This window comes from Cupressus sempervirens, chromosome 4, assembly GCF_028749045.1.
Source record: "Cupressus sempervirens isolate cs-2001-9-10 chromosome 4, ASM2874904v1, whole genome shotgun sequence".
NCBI lineage: Eukaryota > Viridiplantae > Streptophyta > Pinopsida > Cupressales > Cupressaceae > Cupressus > Cupressus sempervirens.
Window position 1 is genome coordinate 459972537 of NC_143121.1, and position 22733 is coordinate 459995269.

The 22733-nt window shown below is 36.6% G+C and overlaps 1 protein-coding gene across 4 annotated transcripts in view; it reads left to right on the forward strand.

Moving 5' to 3' along the window:
- Positions 1-5591: 5591 nt before the first annotated feature.
- The window catches only part of LOC149561967 (Polynucleotidyl transferase, ribonuclease H fold protein with HRDC domain-containing protein), a 228701-nt gene continuing 211559 nt past the window's right edge, over positions 5592-22733 (forward strand). For 3 of the 4 annotated variants that reach the window (XM_089825490.1, XM_089825493.1, XM_089825491.1), the window contains exon 1: positions 5593-5912. In XM_089825490.1, the coding sequence (XP_089681616.1) occupies positions 5666-5912 (247 nt within the window). In that variant the 5' untranslated portion in view covers positions 5593-5665. Of the gene's footprint in view, positions 5913-22733 lie in introns of all 4 variants that reach the window. The other variant, XM_089825492.1, reaches the window with a different exon arrangement.

Below are 22733 nucleotides of genomic sequence, written 5' to 3' on the forward strand. Positions count from 1 at the left end.
TGGGAAAGTATTATCTAATTGGTGCCATCAATCAATCTGTTCAGATGGCATCGATGACAAATCCTTCTCCACTTCTATTGCTTGCACCAACTGGAGTTGCAGCTTTCAATATAGAAGCATCTACCATTCATTCAAAGTTGCGGATTCCAATTACAGATTTTTCCCAATTACAAGGAACAAGACTTTCAAGCTTTCAACAAGAGATGGAAAATATCAAATATATTTTGATTGATGAAATGAGCTTCATTGGCCAAAATATGCTGGAAAATATAGATAGTCGACTTAGAGAAGCCTTCCCACATAAAGCAGACATAAGCTTTGGAGGTATTCCTTTCCTTACAACACATGGTGTTATTAATGTCTCTCAATTCTTATTAACATTGGTGATATAGAAAGTATATCTTTTGATTTTACTTTATGTACATAAATTAAAATTTTGCAACTATCTTTCAGGTGTCTCTATTATTTTAGTTGGTGATTTGGGGCAATTACCTCCGGTTAATGATAGACCAGCATATGATAGCAACAGGCGGGCAAAGTTATTATGGTAGGAATTCAAGATAGTGGTTACACTAGATAAAGTATTTAGGCAAGATGGAGAAAATATCCAACAACAAAGATTTCGTTAGCTTCTCACAAATGTCAAAGATGCGAATCCACAAATAGATGACTGGAACTTGCTCATGACAAGAACACCTATAAGATTAGATGTTGCAAGCAATGATGAGTTTGATAAGGTAGTGCATTTATTCTCTACAAATGAAATTGTTCATAACCATAACATGAGGATGTTGTATTCTTTAAGACATCTAGTTGCACGCAGCCTTGTAACCAAGTCAATGAATGGTAATAGAAATGAAGATTTATCAGGTGAGGAACTTGAAACAGAGTTATTGATTAGTCACAATGCAAGAGTAATGTTGACTACAAATCTATGGATAGAAGTTGGTCTTGTGAATGGATCGTTGGGATATATCAGAAATATTGTCTACAAACCAGGAACTGCTCCACCTGAGCCACCAGCATATGTTAGAGTTGAATTCAATAATTATTCTGGAGTACCATTGATGATCATCATCCAAACATAATACCAATAGCTCCATTTCAGAGGGGTAGGACCTTCCAACTACCATTGAGGTTGGCATGGGCATTGACTATTCACAAATCTCAAGGGCTAACTCTTTCAAAAGCCACAATTGACATAGGTCCAAGAGAAAGAGTAGGATTGACATTTGTGGCCATATCTCATGTTAAGTCACTGGAAGCTTTGAGGATAATGCCACCATTTACATACGACCGCTATGAGAAAATGAAAAGCGGGAAACAACTTTCAAAGAGAAAAGTAGAAGAATGTAGATTGAGAAGTCTTGAAAATCATTGATGTTTTCAAACTAACTATTTAATAATAAAGATTTATTTGTTCTACTACGTTATGTTATTATCATCGTCAACTATTATGTTGTTATTCTTATTATTACATTGATAGTTTATATTCCATAGTTAATGACAACTATAATTGGATATGCACAATGCAACATTATAACCTTATTATTTGCACTTTTTAATGGTTGCAAGTACAATTACGCTGAAATTTAATTTTACTAATTCTCCAATTTCTAATTTTAACTATGATCATCAATTGGGTCCTCAAATTAAGGTAACTATAACATTAATTCAAATTATAAAGACCACCTTTGATTGAAATAAATCAAAATGATTATGCTTCACGACTTTCAACCAATACATTGCTATTCAATATTTGAAAAGTATGTTTGTATATTCTTCACTATCCTTCAAAGGTTATAATATTACCATGTTTCCATACCCAAAATTTCATTACCAATTCTAATACAATTAGGTTTTTATACTAAGTGACCTATTATGTTTTTTCAAAACCATTATTGATATAAAATTTATGTCCCTCTCATTAACTATGCATTTATTATTCTTTTTTATTGGTGCTAATGCTTACTAAATTGTTTTCCATGATTTGTTTTAGGCATGGCAGCCTCTGATAGACAGCCAAGCATTCTTGACATGAGCCCAACTTCTTCTGTAGGATCAAATCATTTTTTTGAGACAGAGTTTTAGAAGTGTGCACGAATAATTAAACAATGTTGTGCAACTATGGTAAAAGCACTTGAGAATGCAACTTTATCAATTGATCATGTACAAGAGATAGAGATAATGGAGATGGAAGATGTTGCCAAATATGTACGCAACACTTCTACAAAAGTAGATGCATTTCCACCCATGATGAAAGAGGTCTATGATGATCACATTACAAACAAAGGTCGTAATACGATTTTAATCTCTGAAGAATATGTTATGTACTTACATCATTATGGAGAACTCTACACATGGTCCATATGATGATTTCTCATCTTTCATTTTTTCAGTTATTACTTCATCTAAATAATTGAATTAGGAGATATAGTTCTCCTTTCATCTATGTATCAGAATAATAAATAAATGATTTAACTTTTTAGCTCAAATTCTTCTCGACTATACTTGCAGATATTTGAAATGTTTTTCCTTCACCTTTGTGTTTCTAGCTACACTATTCATGCTAATCATAATTAACATTAACCAATGGTCTATTTATAAATGTAACTAATAAAATTATAAAATTACTTAAGGAACATTGTAATCCTTATATTGCTCTTTAATTCTAAGAGGCATGTCTAACGACAACAAGCTACCCTCCTAGATATAATTGTAAACACAACATTAATTGTAACTCTAACCATAGTCCTACTTTGTCCCCTAACCTTAACCCTAACCATAATTCTAATGCTTTGTCTACCCCTAACTCAAACTATAATCCTATCTGTAACTTAAATTCTAACCTAACTTATATTCTAACACTAAACCTAACCCTCACCTTTACCCTAACCCTAAACCTACCCCTAATCCTAACCCTTTATTTACCTCTATCTCTAACCCTAACCTTAAGGCTAACCCTAACTCTAATCCTCCCCTAACCGTAACTATAATCCTAATACTAACCTTAACCTTAACCCTACCCCTACCCCTAACTCTAACCCTAAATATAATTAACATTAACCAATGGTCTATTTATAAACCTAACTGATAAAATTATAAAACTACTTAAGGAACATTGTAATCCTTATATTGCTCCATTATGCTAAGAGGCCTGTCTAACGAGAACAAGATTCCTTCCTAAATGTAACTCTACATGGAACACTAAATGTAACTCTTAACCATGGTCCTACTTTGTTCCCTAACCCTAACCATAATTCTAATGCTTTGTCTACTCCTAACTCAAACTATAACCCTAATTATAACTTAGACTCTAATGTTAACTTATATTCTAATAGTAAACTGAACCCTAACCTTGACCCTAACCCTAACCCTAACCCTTTCTCTACCCATATCTCTAACCCTAATTGTGATCCTAATCTTAACCCTAACCCTAACCTTAACCCTAACCCTAATCGTAACCCTCATCCTAACCATTTCTTTACCCCTATCTCTAACCCTAACCTTAACCCTACCCCTACCCCTAACTTTAACCCTAACTCTAACCCTAATTGTGATCCTAATCTTAACCCTAACCCTAACCCTAACCCTCATCCTAACCATTTCTTTACCCCTATCTCTAACCCTAACCCTAACCTTAACTCTACCCCTACCCCTAACTCTAACCCAAACTCTAACTCTACCATAATTAGACTCTAACCCTAGCCCTAACCGTCATCCTAACCTTAACCCTAACCCTAACCCTAACCCTTATTGTAACCATTTCTTTACCCCTATCTCTAACCCTAACCCTTATCCTAACTCTAATCCTAACCTAACCCTAACTCTAATCCTAACACTAACCCTAACCTTAACCCTACCCCTACCCCTAACTCTAACCCTAAATCTAACTCTAACTCTAAATCTAACTCTAAATCTAAATCTAACTCTACCATAATTAGACTCTAACCCTAGCCCTAACCCTAAATTTAATGTTGATTGAAACTCTAACACTACCTTTAACTCTAACCTTAACCCTGACTCAAACTCATACCCTAACCTTAACCCTTATGTAGCTCTATATATAACCCTACCCCTAACTCTAACCATTAATCTAACTCTACCATAATTGGACTTTAATATTATAACCAACTCTATATATAAACGTAACCTTAACAATAACCTTAAGCCTAACCCTTTCTCTAAGTCCAACACTAAACCTAACTATAACTATAAAACTACCCCTACCTTTAATTGTAGCCTTAAATCTTACTCTACTGTAATTGGACTTCAACCCTAATTGTAATGGTAATCCTAATGCTAACCTTAACCCCGACTCAAAACTCTAACCCTAACCCTAACTGAAACCCTGACTCAAACTCAAACCCTAAATTTAACCCTAATCCTAACCATAATTCCTATGCTCTGTCTACCCCTAACTCAAACTATAACCCTAACCAGGCTAACTCATATTTTAACATTAAACCTAACCCTAACCCTTTCTCTATAGCTATCTCTAACCCTAAGCCTAACTCTAATTCTAAACTTAACCTTAACCTTGACTCAAAACTCTAACCCTAACCTTAACCCTAACCTAACGCTAACCCTAACTCTAACCCTAACCTTAACCCTAACCTAACGCTAAACCTAACTCTAACCCTAACCTTAACCCCAACTCAAACCCTTACCCTAACCTTAACCCTACTGTAACTCTATATACAACCCTAACTCTAAATATAAACCTAACCCTAACTCTAATTCTAAACCTAACCCTAACTATAACCCTAGCCCTAACCCTAATGCTAACTATAACTCTACTCTTTAGTATAACATTTTATGTAACAATATGCTTAAAATAAAACTAAACCAAAGTGATGCAAATAAACACCATATATAGAATTAAAAAATAAAATGTTCAAGAATAATTTTATAGTAAGTTTACACTATTACAATTTTATAGTAAGTTTATACAACTATATTTAAAAAGAAAAAAATTTAAAAATTTAAAATATACTTTTCCTCTTGCGCCGCGATTGCCACTAGCTTATATATACCTATATATATATTACGCCGAGAGTAATCGTTCTTGAGGTGCCTATTTTCATTTTCATAAATCCCAACTGTGATTAAAATAACCTTGGGATTAAATGAAAATAGGAGCCTCGAGAATGATTACTCTCGGCGTAATATATATAGGTATATATAAGCTAGTATTTATTATAAATATGGTCTATAAATATTTTTTAAATTAAAAAATATTACATAAAACATTTGTCAAAATTATAAAATTAAGAGGTATAAATAATCATTTTAATTTTTTTTTTAAAGAATAACTCAAGTGCAAAAATGTATCAAAATATTAAAAAATTTAAGAAAATGAAAAAAATGAATAAACATATTTTAGATGTAGTAGATTAAATTTTAATCATGTTTATGATAGATATATATCGACATTGCTTTAGATAGATTTATTTAAGATATCTATACTAGTTTTATTTTTATTATTATGTTTATATAGCTCAAGATATGTTTAAAAAAAAAAAAAACAAAATAAAACTTAGACGCCTCTCGGCGTATTGAAAGAGATTTGAAACAAAAACTGTAAAGATATATCGATCCCCTGCTGTTTCTTCTCATTAATTTTCCTTAAATCTGGGTCGTGTATTCTTCTCAAATATTCTAAATGCGAGGCCCTGTAGCCGCTTCAACGGGAATGGGTAGCCGACTAGTTTTTACGCTTTGCTGTGCGGCAGCTGCGTCGTTTGCAGTATGTGCGTTTGCCATTGGTATTCATCGCTACAGGAGGAGAAGAACAAAGACAAACAAAAATGATAAATGTAGAGAGGAGAAGCCTCAGAAGAAGTTCAAACGCATTCTCGCAGACAATTCCTACTCACCTTTTGTACACCTCCATCAACATGGAGAGGGAGGTAATCCTTTTTCATTTTTCGCCTTTCTAACTTGTTCTCACTTTGGTGGATTTCTCTTCTCACCATTGCATTTTAGTTTCAAGTAGCGGACATCGCCTAGATGTTGGAAGCTCTTCTCTTGTTTTAATTTTTTCTCAAAACATGGTCTAAAATCAGCCAATAGTAGAAGGGCCTTTTATCATTTACTTGGGAGATTGAAGCGATAGTACACAATCTATAATGGAAATTTGTCTTGTATTATTTTCTCCGGAGACGAAAGCAACAATATAAGATCAAGATGAAGGCATCATTAGTCGCTTCCTCCTCTAGCCAGTAGCAAGAATGAAATTTTATATGCCTCTGGGCATTTTGTTTGTATATTAATTTTATTAATGCTTTGTAGCAGCATGTTGTAATCTGTTTTTCAGTTGTCATCTGGTTGCATGTTATATCAAACTATCATTCCATGCTGTGCATCTTTCGAACTTGCTGTTCTCATGCTGAACTTCTCCAACTGTCATGCTTTCCATGCTATACGTGTTGTCTTTCCATGCTATTTTTCATGCCAAACTTCTCCACAATTGACATCAATGTTAAAGGTTTCAGCAACCAACTTTACTGCATCAAACTCTGCAACAACTATTATTTGCTTAGCTCAAATGTCAAAAAACACTGTTCAAAACAATATCCAACAAGAGTCCTAGATGGCTTTGTCCATCATAGATACTCTTCCATACAGGAAGCATCAGCATTCAGTCCAGACAACAATGGTGCTTTGTTACACTGGATTGATGCACTCTGCATCTTCTACTCTGATGTAGGAAGGGGCATAACCCCAAGCATACCTTGCAAATACTCAAAAGTCTCTTTGGGAAGAGGCTTAGTGAATATATCTACAATCTGCTTTTTAGTGGTCACATACTCCAATTTGATTTCCTTTTCTGCAACTTTCTCTCTCAACATATGATAATAAAAATGTGCTTTGTCCTTGAATGCAAAACTGGATTCGTAGACATATTTACTGTGCTTGTATTGTTACAATGTACAGCAACAAGTTCATTGATTTCTATCCTAATATCCTTCAACATTTGCTTCATCCAAACAACTTGATTACAATTGTTTGCTATTGCAACATTTTGTGCTTCCATTGTACTTTGTGATGTGCAATCCTGCATCTTGCTTAACCACGAAACCAATCTTCCTCCAAGAAAGAAGGCTCCACCATTGGTGCTCTTCTGTCATCCATACTACCTACCCAATCAACATCAGTATAAGCACTTAGAGTAAAATCACTAGATCTGTCATACCACAATCCGAACTTAGATGTTCCTTTCAAATATCTAAATATCATTTTGATTGTTGCATAATGTGCTTTTTTGGGATCAGCTTGGAATCTTGCAACAATTCTAGTTGCATTTGCTATATCCGGCCTTGTGTGAGTCAGATATTGCAATTCTCCAATTGTAGATTTGTACTTCTTCTGCTCAATAGGTGTCTCATCTTTTGTAGATAACTTGTGTCCAGTTACCATAGGTGTTCCAATGGGTTTGCATGTTTCCAAACCAAACATTTTCAGTGAATCTTCAAGTACTTAGTCTGAGAAATAAAGATTCCTTCTTTATTTTGTACAATCTGAAATCCTAGAAAATATTTCATCTCTCCTATCATACTCATTTCAAATTCTTTCTTCTTCTCTTCTGCAAACTTCTCACTTTCCTCATCATTTCCTTCTAATATGATATCATCAACAAATACTACCAAAATCATCAAACTATCATCAATTTCTTTCCAATAGAGATTACTATGTCAAATGCTTGCCCAACCTTGCATACCAGGTTTTGGGTGCTTGCTTCAAGCCATACAATGCTTTCCTCAATCTGCACACTATGTCCTTGTCATTTGTGAAAGGATAACCTTCAGGCTGCTCAATGTACACTTCTTCAAGTTCTCCATTCAAAAATGTTGACTTGACATTCATCTGATACACTTTGAATTTCTTCTGTGCTGCATAGGCTAAGAATAATCTTATTGCTTCTATTCTAGCCACTAGAGCATAGGTCTCCTCATAGTCAATTCCTTCTTGTTGTGAGTGATCTTTACATACCAATCTTGCTTTGTTCCTTACAACTTCACCTTGTTCATTCATCTTGTCCTTGAATACCCATTTAGTTCCTATTACATTCTTGTCTACTTGTCTGGGGACCAATTCCCATGTCTCATTCTTTACTATTTGATCCAATTCCTCTTTCATAGCTTGTTTCCAATAATCATCTTTACATGCTTCATCTTCATTCTTAGGTTCAACTTGCGATATCAAACATGGTTCTTCATTGACTCTGCTTCTTGTCATCACACCTTTATCTTTGCTTTCGATGATCTGCTCAAATGGGTGATTCTTTATCATATTCTTTCCTGAAGTAGGAGTTGTTGTCTCAACTCTTGGCTCTACTGAAGGTTCCGAGCTTTGTTCTTGCCTTGACTCTCTTTCATTCTGCAAATCATTGTTAGTCTCAAGAAATAGTTCATCATTCCTTGGCTTAGTAACATCATCATTTGAATTGTAATCAACTATTCTCTCTTGTATCCTGAATTTTTCATCAATTCTCACATTTGCACTTTCCATAATAGTCTTAGTTCTCTGATTATAACATCTATAAACCTTGCTTTTCAATGAATAACCAAGAAACATATCTTCATCACTTCTAACATCAAACTTACCAATACCATTGTAACATTCGAATTTCTCGGGTCTTAAATAACATCAAATAACTCAAAGTATATAGTTATTACTTCATTTCATTGGAAGACAGTTATATCATTCATGTTCATGTGATTAAAATTTACTGTTAAAATCAGTTAAACAAAATTTCTTAACTAAATACTTGAAATACCATTAAATGAAATTACTTCAGAAATTGAAATCACATACTTCGGAAAAACTGAGATTGAAAAATCAACTAAGGATGCTTTTGCAACCACCCGGATTAGTGCACAAATACACTATAACAATTTCACAAAACAACTATCATCTAACAACTGCTATCTTATAATCAAATGAATACAATTAAATACTTTTATTATTTTAAATTAGAGCATCACATACCATTGTATCGTTTAGGGCATTGTTTACCTTCGGTTCATTTAGGGCTTTTGATACCGCTATATCACTTAGGGCTTCCAATACCATGGATTCAATTTAGGGCTTCCGTGACCACGAATTCAACTAGGGCTCCTAATACCACTGTCTCATTTAAGATTCTAGTTGTCACCCAATTCAATTAGGACTTCGGTTTTCTTTTCCTTCTGAATACTTATCTGTGACAATTTTTCAAGTTTAGATAAATATTTATATTCAATATTCATATATATGAAAACAATTCACAAATCAATCTAGGTGTAAAATAATGGTATCAATGAATTTAACTCAATTCAATCTTACCTCTTCGTAAATATAAATGATAATACCTTTTTCTGATAAATATTTGATTGCTTGGCTTAACTCAATCTGACGTATATCCGATATCTTGAGAGAGGTGAAGCATTGTCAGGGGCTTAACCACCCAACCTCGGACCACAATATATCCCCACACGATCTCTAATGAGAAAGGCCCTCCCTACCTAGAATTGACAGGGAACATCATTCCATCCTCTGGGCATTACGCCATACGACTTGGTAGTAGGGGATCACCATAACAGGAATATGCATGAACTATTAATTAGATTCATGTCATAACTGATATTGATTTATACTATTAAGGATTCCTTTCTCACACTTCATCACCCATATTCTCGGTTACACAGCCGGGTGAGCTCCAGGTATTCAGAATTTCTCAAAGCGAATGACTCCTTCATTTATTCATCCATCACTTCATATTCTATGATTATGTTCTTAAGAGTTCTCAAAATATCAACATTCTTGTAATTCTTTTTAACAGGTTCATCTATATCTCCTCACCATAATCAGGCCATCAGGCCGGTGACTTCTTGGTGCCTAAACAATTATCTGTATTGTTAAGTCTTGTACCTTATTCACCTTATTTTGGCTCTCAGCCTGGTGAATTTCCTTGGTACTCCGTTTTGATATTCAATTCAGATTAAAACAATATTCCATACTGTATTATAACTTTTATCATAGAAGAAGGTCATTCAAAGACTTACTAATTATTTCATGTTCTGTTATTATGATGATAATATTACAAGGTAATTGGTAAATACTTGCTTATTAATAACAGAGACCGAAAGGTCAATTTATACAAAAGGAAGAGACGATGTTTCCTTAGGAAATGATTGTAAAGAATAGAAACATTCTATTCCAGAGAAAGCAAAAAACGAAAGCAAACTAAAGCTAAAGATATTTACAAGATAACCATTAACTAATAATAGACGTCTTATCTATTATTGTAATACCCTCCCTTAATGGTTAATCTATCTAACACACCAAGCTGTCCTCTAAATTTGACAAACTTATCAAGACCAAGAGGCTTGGTGAGAATGTTTGCAGTCTGATCTGAGGTAGGAACATACTGCAGATCTATAGTCCCGTCTTCAACCAGCTGTCGTATGTAATGACAATGAACATCCACATGCTTGGTTCGTTCATGGAAGACTGGATTCCGTGCTAACTTGATAACGCCTTCGTTATCAACAAACAGAGTAGTCGGTCCTGCTGGTGACATCTGCATATCCCCAAGCATCCGACAAAGCCAGACAACTTCACATCCTGCCTTAACAGTCCCTCTATATTCAGCCTCTGTAGAAGAGAGAGAAACTGCCTGCTGCTTCTTGCTGGTCCATGTGACTGCACCGGATCCCAAACTGAACACATATCCAGATGTTGACTTTTTATCATCAACAGAGCCTGCCCAATCTGAATCTGTCAACCCACTGAGTTTAGGATTAGAACTCCGAGAATACAGAAGTCCATAATCAGAAGTGCCCTTCACATAACGAAGCACACGCTTTGCTGCCATCCAATGATCAGCCTTAGGAGCTGTTATAAAGCGTGAAATATAGCTGACTGCGAAGCTGATATCAGGCCTAGTAGCAGATAGGTAGATGAGGCTGCCTACTAGTTGCCTATACGTAGTATCATCAACGGAAGGAGAATCAGACTTGGCTGATAACTTGAGACCTTTCTCCATAGGTGTAGATGCAGGTTTGCAATCCTGCATTCGGAATTTGTCTAACAAGGCTCTGGCATATTTGGACTGAGAGATGAATATACCAGAAGACTGTTGCCAAACTTCAACACCTAAGCAATAATGCATGAGCCCAAGGTCAATCATATCAAAAGACTGGCATAAGTGTTGTTTGATTCCTTGAATCAAAGATGCCGAACTGCCAGTGATGATCAGATCATCCACATAGATAACCAGAAGGATGATGTCACTGTCAGTAGTCTTGATGTACAGATTTGAGTCTGAAGAACTCCTCTTGAAGCCTTGATCACTGAGGTACGTATCAATCTTGATGTACCATGACCGAGGGGCCTGCTTCAAACCATAGAGAGCTTTTACCAATCTGAGAACCTGATGGTCTTTACCAGCAACCTTGAAACCAGGAGGCTGCGTCATGTAGACCTCTTCATGGAGATCACCATTCAGGAAAGCACTCTTTACGTCCATCTGATGGACCTTCCAGCCAAACTGTGCTGCCATGGCTAGGACTAATCTGATGGTGCTCATCTTTGCAGTAGGAGCAAAGGTCTCCTCATAATCAATGCCCTGACGTTGAGAAAAGCCCTTTGCCACTAAACGAGCTTTGTACTTATCCAAAGTACCATCTGATTTGTATTTGATTTTGTAGACCCATTTGCAGCTAATGGGTTTCTTCCCTGGGGGAAGATCAGAAAGGACCCAAGTGTTGTTCTTCAGCAGGCTCTGGTGTTCAGATTGCATGGCCTGTTCCCACTCTGGAATTCCTTTAGCCTCGGAATATGTTTGAGGTTCAAACACACTGTGAATGTTGGCCATAAGAGCAAAGTTAACAGAATCTATAGTTTTGCTCTTTTTCCGAGTAGTTCTCCCATCAATGAGCTCATCATCATGAAGATCAGCAAGTGTCTTAGCCCACCACTTAGACCGGAGAGGAGAATGACCAACAATAGTACTAGGAGATGCTTGATCAGCAGGATCTTGATCAGAAGAATCTGGATCAAACTCAGGTGAAGCATCTTCAAAACGAGGTGATCCTGCAGGAGAAGCCGGAGGTGGCTGTACAGGTATCACTGGCAGGACTGGAGCTGTAGGAGCTACTGGAGCCCTCCCATCAGGTGGACCTAATGGGAGCCGAACTCCCAAATCATGAACCTGCATAGGCTGGTCTGCTGGATCAGGAACAGGAGAAACAGGCATGAATGGTCCTCGCTGCTCATCAAAGACTACATCGCGGCTGTATATGAGACGAGATGTCTCAACATCAATAAGGCGGTAGGCTTTGTGAAGACTACTATATCCAGCAAGCATCAGTTTCTGACTCTTGGCATCAACTTGGTGCGTGAAGCATCAGGGATCCAAACAAAAGCAAGAGAGCCAAAAACCTTCAGGTGACTGATTCTGGGCTTGCGACCTGACCAGGCCTTTTCCGGAGTTTTACCTTTGACCGCCACTGTGGGTGACCGGTTCAACAGATAAACTGCAGTGTTAACTGCTTCTGCCCAAAAACGCTTCGGAACATGTCTGTGTTCAAGCATGGAACGAGCCATCTCGGTGATTGTCCTGTTCCGATGTTCAACTACACTGTTCTGTTGTGGCGTGTGGGGTGTGGTGAACTGGCGTTGGATGCCATGTGTATCCAAGAAGCTGGAGAAAACATTAGAACAAAATTCCCCCCCATTGTCTGATCTAAGAGTAATAATAGATTTCCCAGACTCTTTTTCAACTAAGGGTTTAAACTTCTGAAATACAATAAATGCATCGGATTTCTTTTTAAGGAAATACACCCACATTTTTCTACTGAAATCATCTACAAACAACAGAAAATACCTGTATCCAAGAACAGAAGGAGTGGCCATAGGGCCACAGATATCAGCATGAACAAGCTGAAGTACTTGAGAAGCTTGCCAAGAATCGCCACTGGGGAAAGGTGTGCGATGTTGCTTCCCAGCCTGACATGCGTCACAAACTCCAAGGTGTTGGGTTTGAATCTCTGGCAAACCAAGAACAAGCTCATCCCGAGCAAGTTGTGAGAGATAATGCACATTTAAGTGCCCATATCGCTGATGCCAAAGTGTGCTGATGGAAGATCGCCGAGCAGCCATAGCTAAGTCCTGAGAATCACCAGAATCAGTAAGTCTGAAAAGACCATGATCCTCAAGACCAACTGCAACAGTAGACTTAGTCGCCCGATCAGTGATGGTGCACTGATGTGAACTGAAGGTGACTGCCAAGTGTGGAGAATGTCGCAGCAACTGACTGACCGAGAGTAGATTTAGTTCCATCCCTGGAACGTAGTACACATCAAGGAATATGAGCTTCCTCCCAACAGACTGAATTTGAATGTTGCCTTTACCAACAACCGTGTACTCTTCTCCACCACCAAAGATAACAGAATCTGAATAAGGCTGGTAGTCAGTATACCAGTCTCTGCGGTGAGTGAAATGTTGAGAGGCACCTGAATCAATGTACCAGGCAGATGACTGTACATGATCTGCGGGTCTTTTAGCCATGAAGGCATAAAAGGTAGATTCCACCTGCTTAGTGTGCTCTGCACTGTTCGCTTTGGGTTGCGAACCTGATTGCTTAGACTGGGCAGCTAAGCGTTTCCGACATGCAACCTTCATGTGACCATACTTGTGGCAATAGTTGCATTGAATGTTCTTCTTTTTGGTACCATCGGATGCTGGAGCAGAAGACTTCTGCTGAGATGGTTGCTGAAACTTGCCCTTATCCTTTTGAAAGGATTTCGCAGCAAAGGCTTGCTCAGTGGAGGTGGAACTGGAGCTGCTACCGAACTGTTGTTTCCACCGATCTTGCTGAAGTAGCAGGGTGCAGAGATCAGTGAACTTTAGATCAACACCAGCAGATGTGATGTTGAGAGTCTCGATAAAATGCTCATAGGAATTTGGTAAACTCCGAAGAGTGATTACCACAATATCCTCTTCCTCCATCTTGCGACCGATGGCAAGTAACTAATCACGGATTTCCTGAATCCGATTCAGGTGTGCCTGGAGCGAGGTGCGCTCATCCATGACAATAGAAAACAGAGTGTTTTTCAGAAAGAAGGCTCTGCTCTTGTCGGAAGTCTCATGAAGACCTTTTAGATGTGTCCAGATTTCAGCCGCTGTCTTGCCGGATGGAATCTGAGAAAGCTGGTCATTAGCTACGGATAGTTTGAGAAGCATTACTGCCTCTCGATTATTTAGATCCCATGTATCTTGATCAGGACCCGGAGAAGTCGGACGCTGCGTAACACTCAGAACAAGTTGATCAGTGTTTCGATATTCGAAGATTGCAATGATGCGTTGCTTCTAGGTTCCATAATTGTGACCATTGAATTTGGAATTATGCTCGAGCAGAATATTTGTCAGAGATGCCATGGCACGTTTTTCAATGAAAAACTGTGAAAATCTGTGAAGGCACGTTCTTCGAGGCAAAAATACGGAAGACCCAGAAGAATCAGAGAATGACCCAAAAAAGAGCTCGAAAAACCCAAAAGGAATCTGCTATCGTTTTTTGAATCCGCTGGCTCGAAAATCGAGGCACAAAAATCGAGGCACCCAAAAAAAACGGACGACAACCCAGTTGAGCTCTCGAAAAACCCACCAAGAATCTGCAAACAAAAAATTTTTTTGACCCCAAAAATTAGGGTTTCGAAAAAAAACGGCCCTAGCTGAAAAAAGCTTGAAAAAACTTCAGATTTCTTGATAAAAAATGGTCGAATCTGCTTCCCAGAGCACGATGACAGACTGAGACGGCTAAGAGCATGAAGATTTGATACAGAAACATGCAGATTTTCACCCCAAAAACGCGAGTCTTCAAAAAATGGCCACGATTTCCACGCGATTTGCAGACTCGTAATTCGGAAATTTCTCCAAGCAGAAAAACCCTAGGTGGGTTTTGGAGAAATTAGCTGAAATAATTTTGGAAAAATTTAAACAAATAATTTCAAGAAGAAATTATAAATTTTTCCGAAAAAATTTAAGTATTTAGCTCTGATACCATATTACAAGGTAATTGGTAAATACTTGCTTATTAATAACAGAGACCGAAAGGTCAATTTATACAAAAGGAAGAGACGATGTTTCCTTAGGAAACGATCGTAAAGAATAGAAACATTCTATTCCAGAGAAAGCAAAAAACGAAAGCAAACTAAAGCTAAAGATATTTACAAGATAACCATTAACTAATAATAGACGTCTTATCTATTATTGTAATAGATAACAGTCCTATATCTAAACAATATTATGTCAATCACTTAAACTATTAAGATAATCTTGAAAGACTTCAGTCGGCTTCATCCAATAATCATGCACCAATTATATGTATAAAGGCAGACTGAAAGGATTACGTATGGCTCTATTTACTGATTTAACCAATATCTCATCTCTGCTTGATCATTAATTCCATATTTCATAGTAAATGCTATCAAGAAATTAACTTCTCAAGGAAAATTTAGGGTGATTGTCCATTCGGTTATCAATCCAAGTATCTGATTGGATTAGCAATTAAGACTAAAGTGTTCGACTGATCTTCATTTGTTTATAATGATTTTTGAAAGATTTTAATATGGACATCATCATTCTGGTTTTATGTCACAGCAAGAAACAAAGACAATGTGAAATGAAAAGACATTTGAATTTGAAAAGGCAATTGAAAATGAAGCACGATGGGTTACATGTACAGTATGATGATACAAAGAACAAAGTAATTGCCAAGATATATAAGAAATCCTGCACGTCTACCCATAGGAATGACTGCACATTATTAATTAAGAAAGAAAAGGAGGTAAACGTATCTTTCATGGAATTCTAAAGCTATCATACATGACTTTATTCTGTTTTGCATGTGACTCGGGTTCTTGAGAGAACTCTCCAACCAGCGGCAATATATTCCAGCCGTAAGCTCCTAATCTTCTTGCTGCTTCCTCTGCGAGTATGAATTGTATAGGAATAAAGAGAGAGTCGAAGGCAAAAATCCTTGGTCGGCTACCATTTGAAGGCGTTATAAATACTGAAAAGAAAAAAACGTTAATCCTCCAAAAGTAGGGGTGAATGAAAATATAAATATATCCCTCACGGCAAGGCAAACAAGAATATAAACAAGGTGCCAGACTTCAACCACGGCTATAGTTTCAAAGAAAAATCCATGTCTTCTTGGCTCCCATCGGTTGCATAACAAATGTTCATCGAATACCGAGCATTAAATCGATTTTAAAAGCCAAGTGTAAAATCGGTTAAAACAAAAGAATATTTAAAGAAAAGGTTAGAGTTGAAAGATTATAGTTTGAATATTATAATTCAAACGTTACTATATTATAAACGTTATTATAATCTTTAATGAATAAGCAAACATCACTTTATTAAATCATTAAATGATAATGGTGCTAGATCAATTTTATATTATAAGCATGTTTTACAAATATTTATTAAAAAAATGCCACGACAAAAAATAATTTAAAATCCTTTAAGATACGTTTTATAAATAATTTAATTATTTTAATTAAATTAATTATTAATAACTCAATTATTTTAATTAAACTATTTATTATAATAACTCATGCGATTCCATTGATGTATTATGTTCCAAGTCGCTAGGTCCTCTACCTATTTGCCCAGTGATGGTGACGCACTGTCTAATTCTTTTCTGACAATGCTTCCAACTCTTCGGCATGCTCCCTGCAAAATTTTTCTCCGTAATTAAATTATAAATTATATAGCCATAAATAATCATAACAGTTAACCTTTCATCCTAATTCCACGAATTCGTGATTAACGATCAATTAACATGTCATCTGCACTTGAAATCATAACGACCAACTAACTTACCATTTCGCCAGATTATATCAAATTAAACTGCCAACTGACTTCATGTGAACCTCAACGTCTATATTCCAAGCTAGGTCAAAAATTGGGATGTAACAACCATCATCTCTTTTGATATAACACTTATTCCCAAAAATTCTGAAATACTTAACTGTAGGTGAGTGACCAAACCACAATTCATAAGGGGTCTTGTTTGTGTCTTTCCTGACTTGCACTCTGTTCATAGTGTAGACTGCTGTATTCACAGCTTCTCTCCAAAATGTCTTGGATACCTCATTCTCAGCTAACATAGCTCTTGCAGCTTCTGTAACTGACCTGTTTCTTCTTTCTGCAATACCATTCTTTTCGGGGGTTCTTGGAGCTGATAACTATCTTTTGATTTCATTTTCTTCACAAAACATGTTAAACTCATTTGAAGTAAATTCTCCTTCTCTATCTGATCTTAAACATTTAATCTTCATACCAGATTCATTCTCAACTCGATTCTTGAATATTGTAAACTTATCAAATGCCTCTGATTTCTCTTTAAGAAATGCAACCCACATCATTTTAGAAAAATCATCAACTAGAATCATAAAATACCTTTCACCATAGAATCCTTTAGTCTTTGTAGGACCGCTGAGATCTGTGTGTACAATCTCCAACTTTGCTGTAGTAGTAAACTTCTTGCAGGAAAAAAAAGTTCTATTATGCTTTGCCAACACACATTCCTTGCAAATTGTGTTAGTAGGCTTTACAATCTTAGGCAAATTTCTGACTGCAAACATATTACTAGTCTTCACAATACTGTCAAAGATTATATGACAAAATCTCCTATGCCATAATTGTGTGTTAATTAGGCTTGTTAATCAACCACACTTCAACATGATCATTACATGCGAAACCATCCTAGAATGAACATTGAGTTGTTCATCCAAAATAGTTCGGCAAATTGATCTGTTGCCTCCTAACTAGATGGATTTTGCTATTGCTCTCAGAACGAGAAGCTAGCAACTAGACCTCTAGAACGAAGGATTTGATTAAGCTATATGAGAATGCAAATTAATCTATATGAAATGCATATTAAGCTAAGAATAAAGAAAAACAAATTATACTATATGTATGCATTTTGAAATCTAGAGGATATTAATATGCTAGAAAATGTAAAAAGCTATTGATGTATGAGCAAATGGATAGATATTTCAGCATAAATTCGATACCAAATCAATTCAACCTCTGTAATGAGGAATTGAAGGCCTCTTAAATAGAATTCCAGAAACTGATCAACGGTCAAGATCAAGTAGAACAAACGGTTGAGATTGGAAATGAGATTCAGTTGGAATGGAAATTTCCTTGTGCAGATGAAGTTAACTGTTTCAGGTCTGAATGTGATGAAGAGTTAACCGAGTTTCATCTGAGTGTGAGAAAGAGTTAACTGAGCTAATTCCATTTCGAGTTCTAGTTCACTCAGAATTTCCATTTCTGAAATGAAGAGAAGATTTTGGAGAAGAATATTTAATTTAATAAAATAGGATATGACCTCATAAATGCATAATTTTAATTAATTGAATAATTAAACTCAATAATTAAAACAATGACATTATCTTATTAAACTAAATACATTTAATTCTTTTATACATTAGCTAAAGAAGTAATTTTAATTAAATTAAAGTATGAACACTTATAATTAAATTAAACTTAATTAATAGGTTTAATGTAGCTATTTTGAGTCAATACTTAGGAATTAAATACTTAGGGATTAAATAAATGAGTGTGATTAATGCAGATTAGGGTTTTTTGCATTTGACACTTAGGTTAAGTAGCGAGTATCAGAATCATAATTGCATAGCAAAATAGGACTTATAAATGATTAAATAGACCATAATTGGTTAACATGGCAATGCGCCAATTTTAGGGTATTACATTTGTCCTCTTTGAATCGAAAATGAATGTGCGAGCAGCACGTTCGATTCAAAGAAATCAAAAGTATGAAGCATAGATCAAGGAATGAGATTGGTTCCGAAATTGATGATATAGAGACCAATTGATAACTTTTTATGGTGATCTCCAAAATGGAGCTTAACCTTACGGGATCCGGATAGAACACCTAGATACCAGAGTTGATAAGCTTTTTAAGGTTATCTCCAAAATGAAGCGTAACCTTAGGGAATCCAGATAGAACACCTAGATATCGAAGTTGATAGAACAAAGATCCTCAAACTTCACAGAATTGTTCCCAGAATGAGACTCAATTCTAAGGAGTCAGGGTTAGATTGTCCCGATACCTGTCCATTAGAAGATGACAAGATTAATCACGATTTATAGAATTATCTCCACAACGAGGCTTAATCTTCAGGAGTTGGGGTTAGACTGTCCCAATATCTGTCCATTGAAAGGTGATTGCAATCAAGAGCTTAGAATTATCTCCAGAATGAAGCTTAATTCTCAGCAAGAGTTAGGATTATCTCTAGAACGAAGCGTAACCCTCAGCAAGAATTTGGAATTATCTCTAGAACGAAGCTTAATCCCCTAGAGTCTAGATAGAACACCTAAATACTAGTCCATGAAAGAGATAACAAGACCTATCATGAGTCATAGAATCATCCCCAGAACGAGGCTTGATCCTCAGGAGTCAAGGTTAGACTGTCCTGATGCCTGCCCACCAAACTTTGACAAGACTGTTATAAGATTGATTAGTTGATCAAAAGATAAGATAGATGACATATGATGCTAGATAAAGGGAACAAAGATGCCCCAAGTGATGAGATGCCCCGAGTGATGAGGACATAAGATTGAGATTGAGTTGAAGCCAGTTTTGAAAGATTCAATGATGCAATCATCCTGTCCCCTTGGGAGCAAAATCAAAAGATGACACACCATAACAGTGATGCAGAGCAGTATATTGAGAGATACTAAAGAAAATTAGAGATGTAGAAGAATGTAGAACAAATCCGAAGAATCTGAAGAAAATTTGAAGTCGATTCAAAGTGATTTCGATGTCCAAAAGACCAAGTTTGACCAAAGTTGACCAGATTTGATCTTTTCCAAAAATTTTGGAAAATTTGAAGAAAATGTGATTTGAAAAGATCCACAAAGTATCAGAAAAATTGGACTGCACGCGTTTGATTGCGTTGGTCCCAGTATTTTAAAATGCGATTTAGAGTTATTTAAGTGTGATAGATTTTGAATTTGATCCCGAAATGGGTTCAGAGCAGCTGAAGTAGCCAAGAGGGTGATTAATCGTTCATTTGTGCAGTCATGAAGAAACATGGTGCTTTGAAGAAGACGATAATCCCTCATCACGAAGGATGCAAGTAAATCATCGAACCATGTGCTTGTGCAAATGCAGCTCTACGCTGGATGCAACCTTAAGTCTGGTTATCAAGCTTCGACAATTATCATCACTGAGCGTTTAGCTAAATCCCAAATGTCATCAATTCCCACTGACATTACAATAATGGGAATATGAATATGACACCTATTCTAGTTTTGTCGGGATTAAATGTAAGCATTCGAGGCACAAGCAACCATAATGGCTAGAACATTTGTCCCTTTTAATGTAGTAAGCTAACATAAGCATCAGAGCATAAATGTTAGGATGACCAGAATGTTTCTTGTGTGCAGACACACCAAACACATAAGAGATCCTTCTTATGCTAAGTAATTAGTAAGGATTCTATCTACAACGACCCTTGCGTTCATAACTTGAGACAAAAGTGTGCTAGGCATACCTGTAGTGATGTGTACGTTCACTTAGTAGGACGAGTATCAATATTTAATGTAGCATAGAGAATTCACTCCAACAAGCAAGGAGAAGAACCAACCTCATTGATTTATCCTTTTAAAAGGAGTCGAGGTACAGATGGCCATCCAATACAAGATAGAGGCTCTTATAGTGGACATCCCTTTTATATGAATGCTTTAGATCATTGGAAGTAAACCACAAACAGAATGCAAAGAAAAGATCATGCCCCCAGTCCTCGCTTCTCTAGTGAAAAGAGACATCATCGAGTTGTTCAAAGAGGCACGATAAAGCAAAAGCAAAACAAACAAAGAAAAGCTCAACATCTCGCAAACAAGTTCATCGTTTTGTGTTATAGGATTGATGTCAAGTGTCAATGTTCAGAACATATATGAAAGAAATCTCTTCGGTAGGGTGACAATAGTAGACAAACGCAGTTTAAACAACTGGTGACTGAAGTCAAAGAGGAATCTTTAGCAAGAAGAACCTTAGTAGGAAATTGAGCGACAATACATAGACGCAGTTAGAACAATTGGTGACTGATGCAAAATAGATTTTTTGTGAGAGAAATCTCTGTAGTGACACAAGCGGCAGTAGGCAAATGCAGTTAGGACAACTGGTGACTGACGCGAGATATGTTCCGTGAGAGGAATCTCAAAAGTGACACTAGCAATAGTAAGCAGATGCAGAACAATTGGTGACTGATGTGAGAGATGTTCCCTAAGAGGAATCTCAAAAGTGACACTAGCGACAGTAGGCAGATGTAGTTAGAACAACTGTGACTGACGCGAGAGATTTTCCTTGAGAGGAATCTCAAAAGTGACACTAGCGATAGTAGGCAGATGCAGTTAGAACAACTGGTGACTGACGTGGGAGATTCTTATGACATTGCAGGGTGCTGCCCCCGAGTTATGACAAGATTCAATCCATGGACACATGAGCGAAAGCAACAAACTAAAGCAGAAAAGCAACTGTACAGGAAGCCAGAAGATGCACTGTGAGATATAGCATTTGAAACAAGAGGTGCCTGTTTAGCAAGTTTTCATCTTCTTGGCAGAGAGTCTTTTTTTTCTTTTTCAATTTTTTTGCATTTTTGTATTTTTTGATTTTTTTGTATTTTTGTATTTTTTGAGTTTTTCATTTTTTTGATATTACCAAGGCACCTAGTGCTAGGTTTTCATCAAGATAATGATTTTTTCAGGACTTTTAAGTATATATAGAGAGCTTTTGAAATGGATGAGCTGTAGAACCACTTTAGATGGAGAGTGTTGATGGGCTCCTTGAGCACCTCTCCCTCGGTTGTTGAAAGTTGGTAAGCATCAAATCTGAACACTGCAGTGACTATATAGGGACCAAGCTAGTTGAGTTTGAACTTCCCGTTCTGTACCTGTTGTTGATGATTCTTAGGGTTTTCTCTCAGAACAAGATCACCCAGTTGGAAGTCATGTGGTTTGACTTTCTTATTATAGCTTCTAGACATACGTTGCTGATAAGCTTGAAGATGATCACACGCCACTTGTTGATGCTCATCTAACAATTCTAGCTCTTGAAGCCGAGATATTCTGTAGTCATCATCAATAATGAGTCTCTACATGGAGATTCTGAAAGTGGGAATCTTAACCTCAATTGGAAGCACAACATCTGCTCGATATACCAAAGCAAAGGGTGTTGTACCCGTTGGAGTTCTGATACTTGTTCTGTAAGCCCATAAAGCCAGATTAATCTGAAGGTTCCAGTCCCTTCTAGATTTGTTAACTGTGCGATGCAAGATCTTAAGGATTGTCTTGTTGGATGCCTCCGCTTGAACATTATCCTAGGGTAATAAATAGAAGACCAATGTTGCGTGATTCTGAACTTTTTGCAGAACTCCTTAAGATCCTTGTTGTTAAATTGTTCTCCATTGTTAGTAATAATGGAGGAAGGTACACCATACCTGCATATGATGTAATTCATAATGAACAGAGCTATAGTTTTGCCATTTGCTATAGAGAGAGGGATTGCCTCTACCCACTTAGTGAAGTAGTTTGTAGCTGTAATGATGAACTTGTGTCCATTGGAAGAGGACAGGTGAATCTGACTCACAAGATCAAAGGCCCATTGTTGGAATGGCTACAGTGTGATAGATGGAATTAGCTCCTTG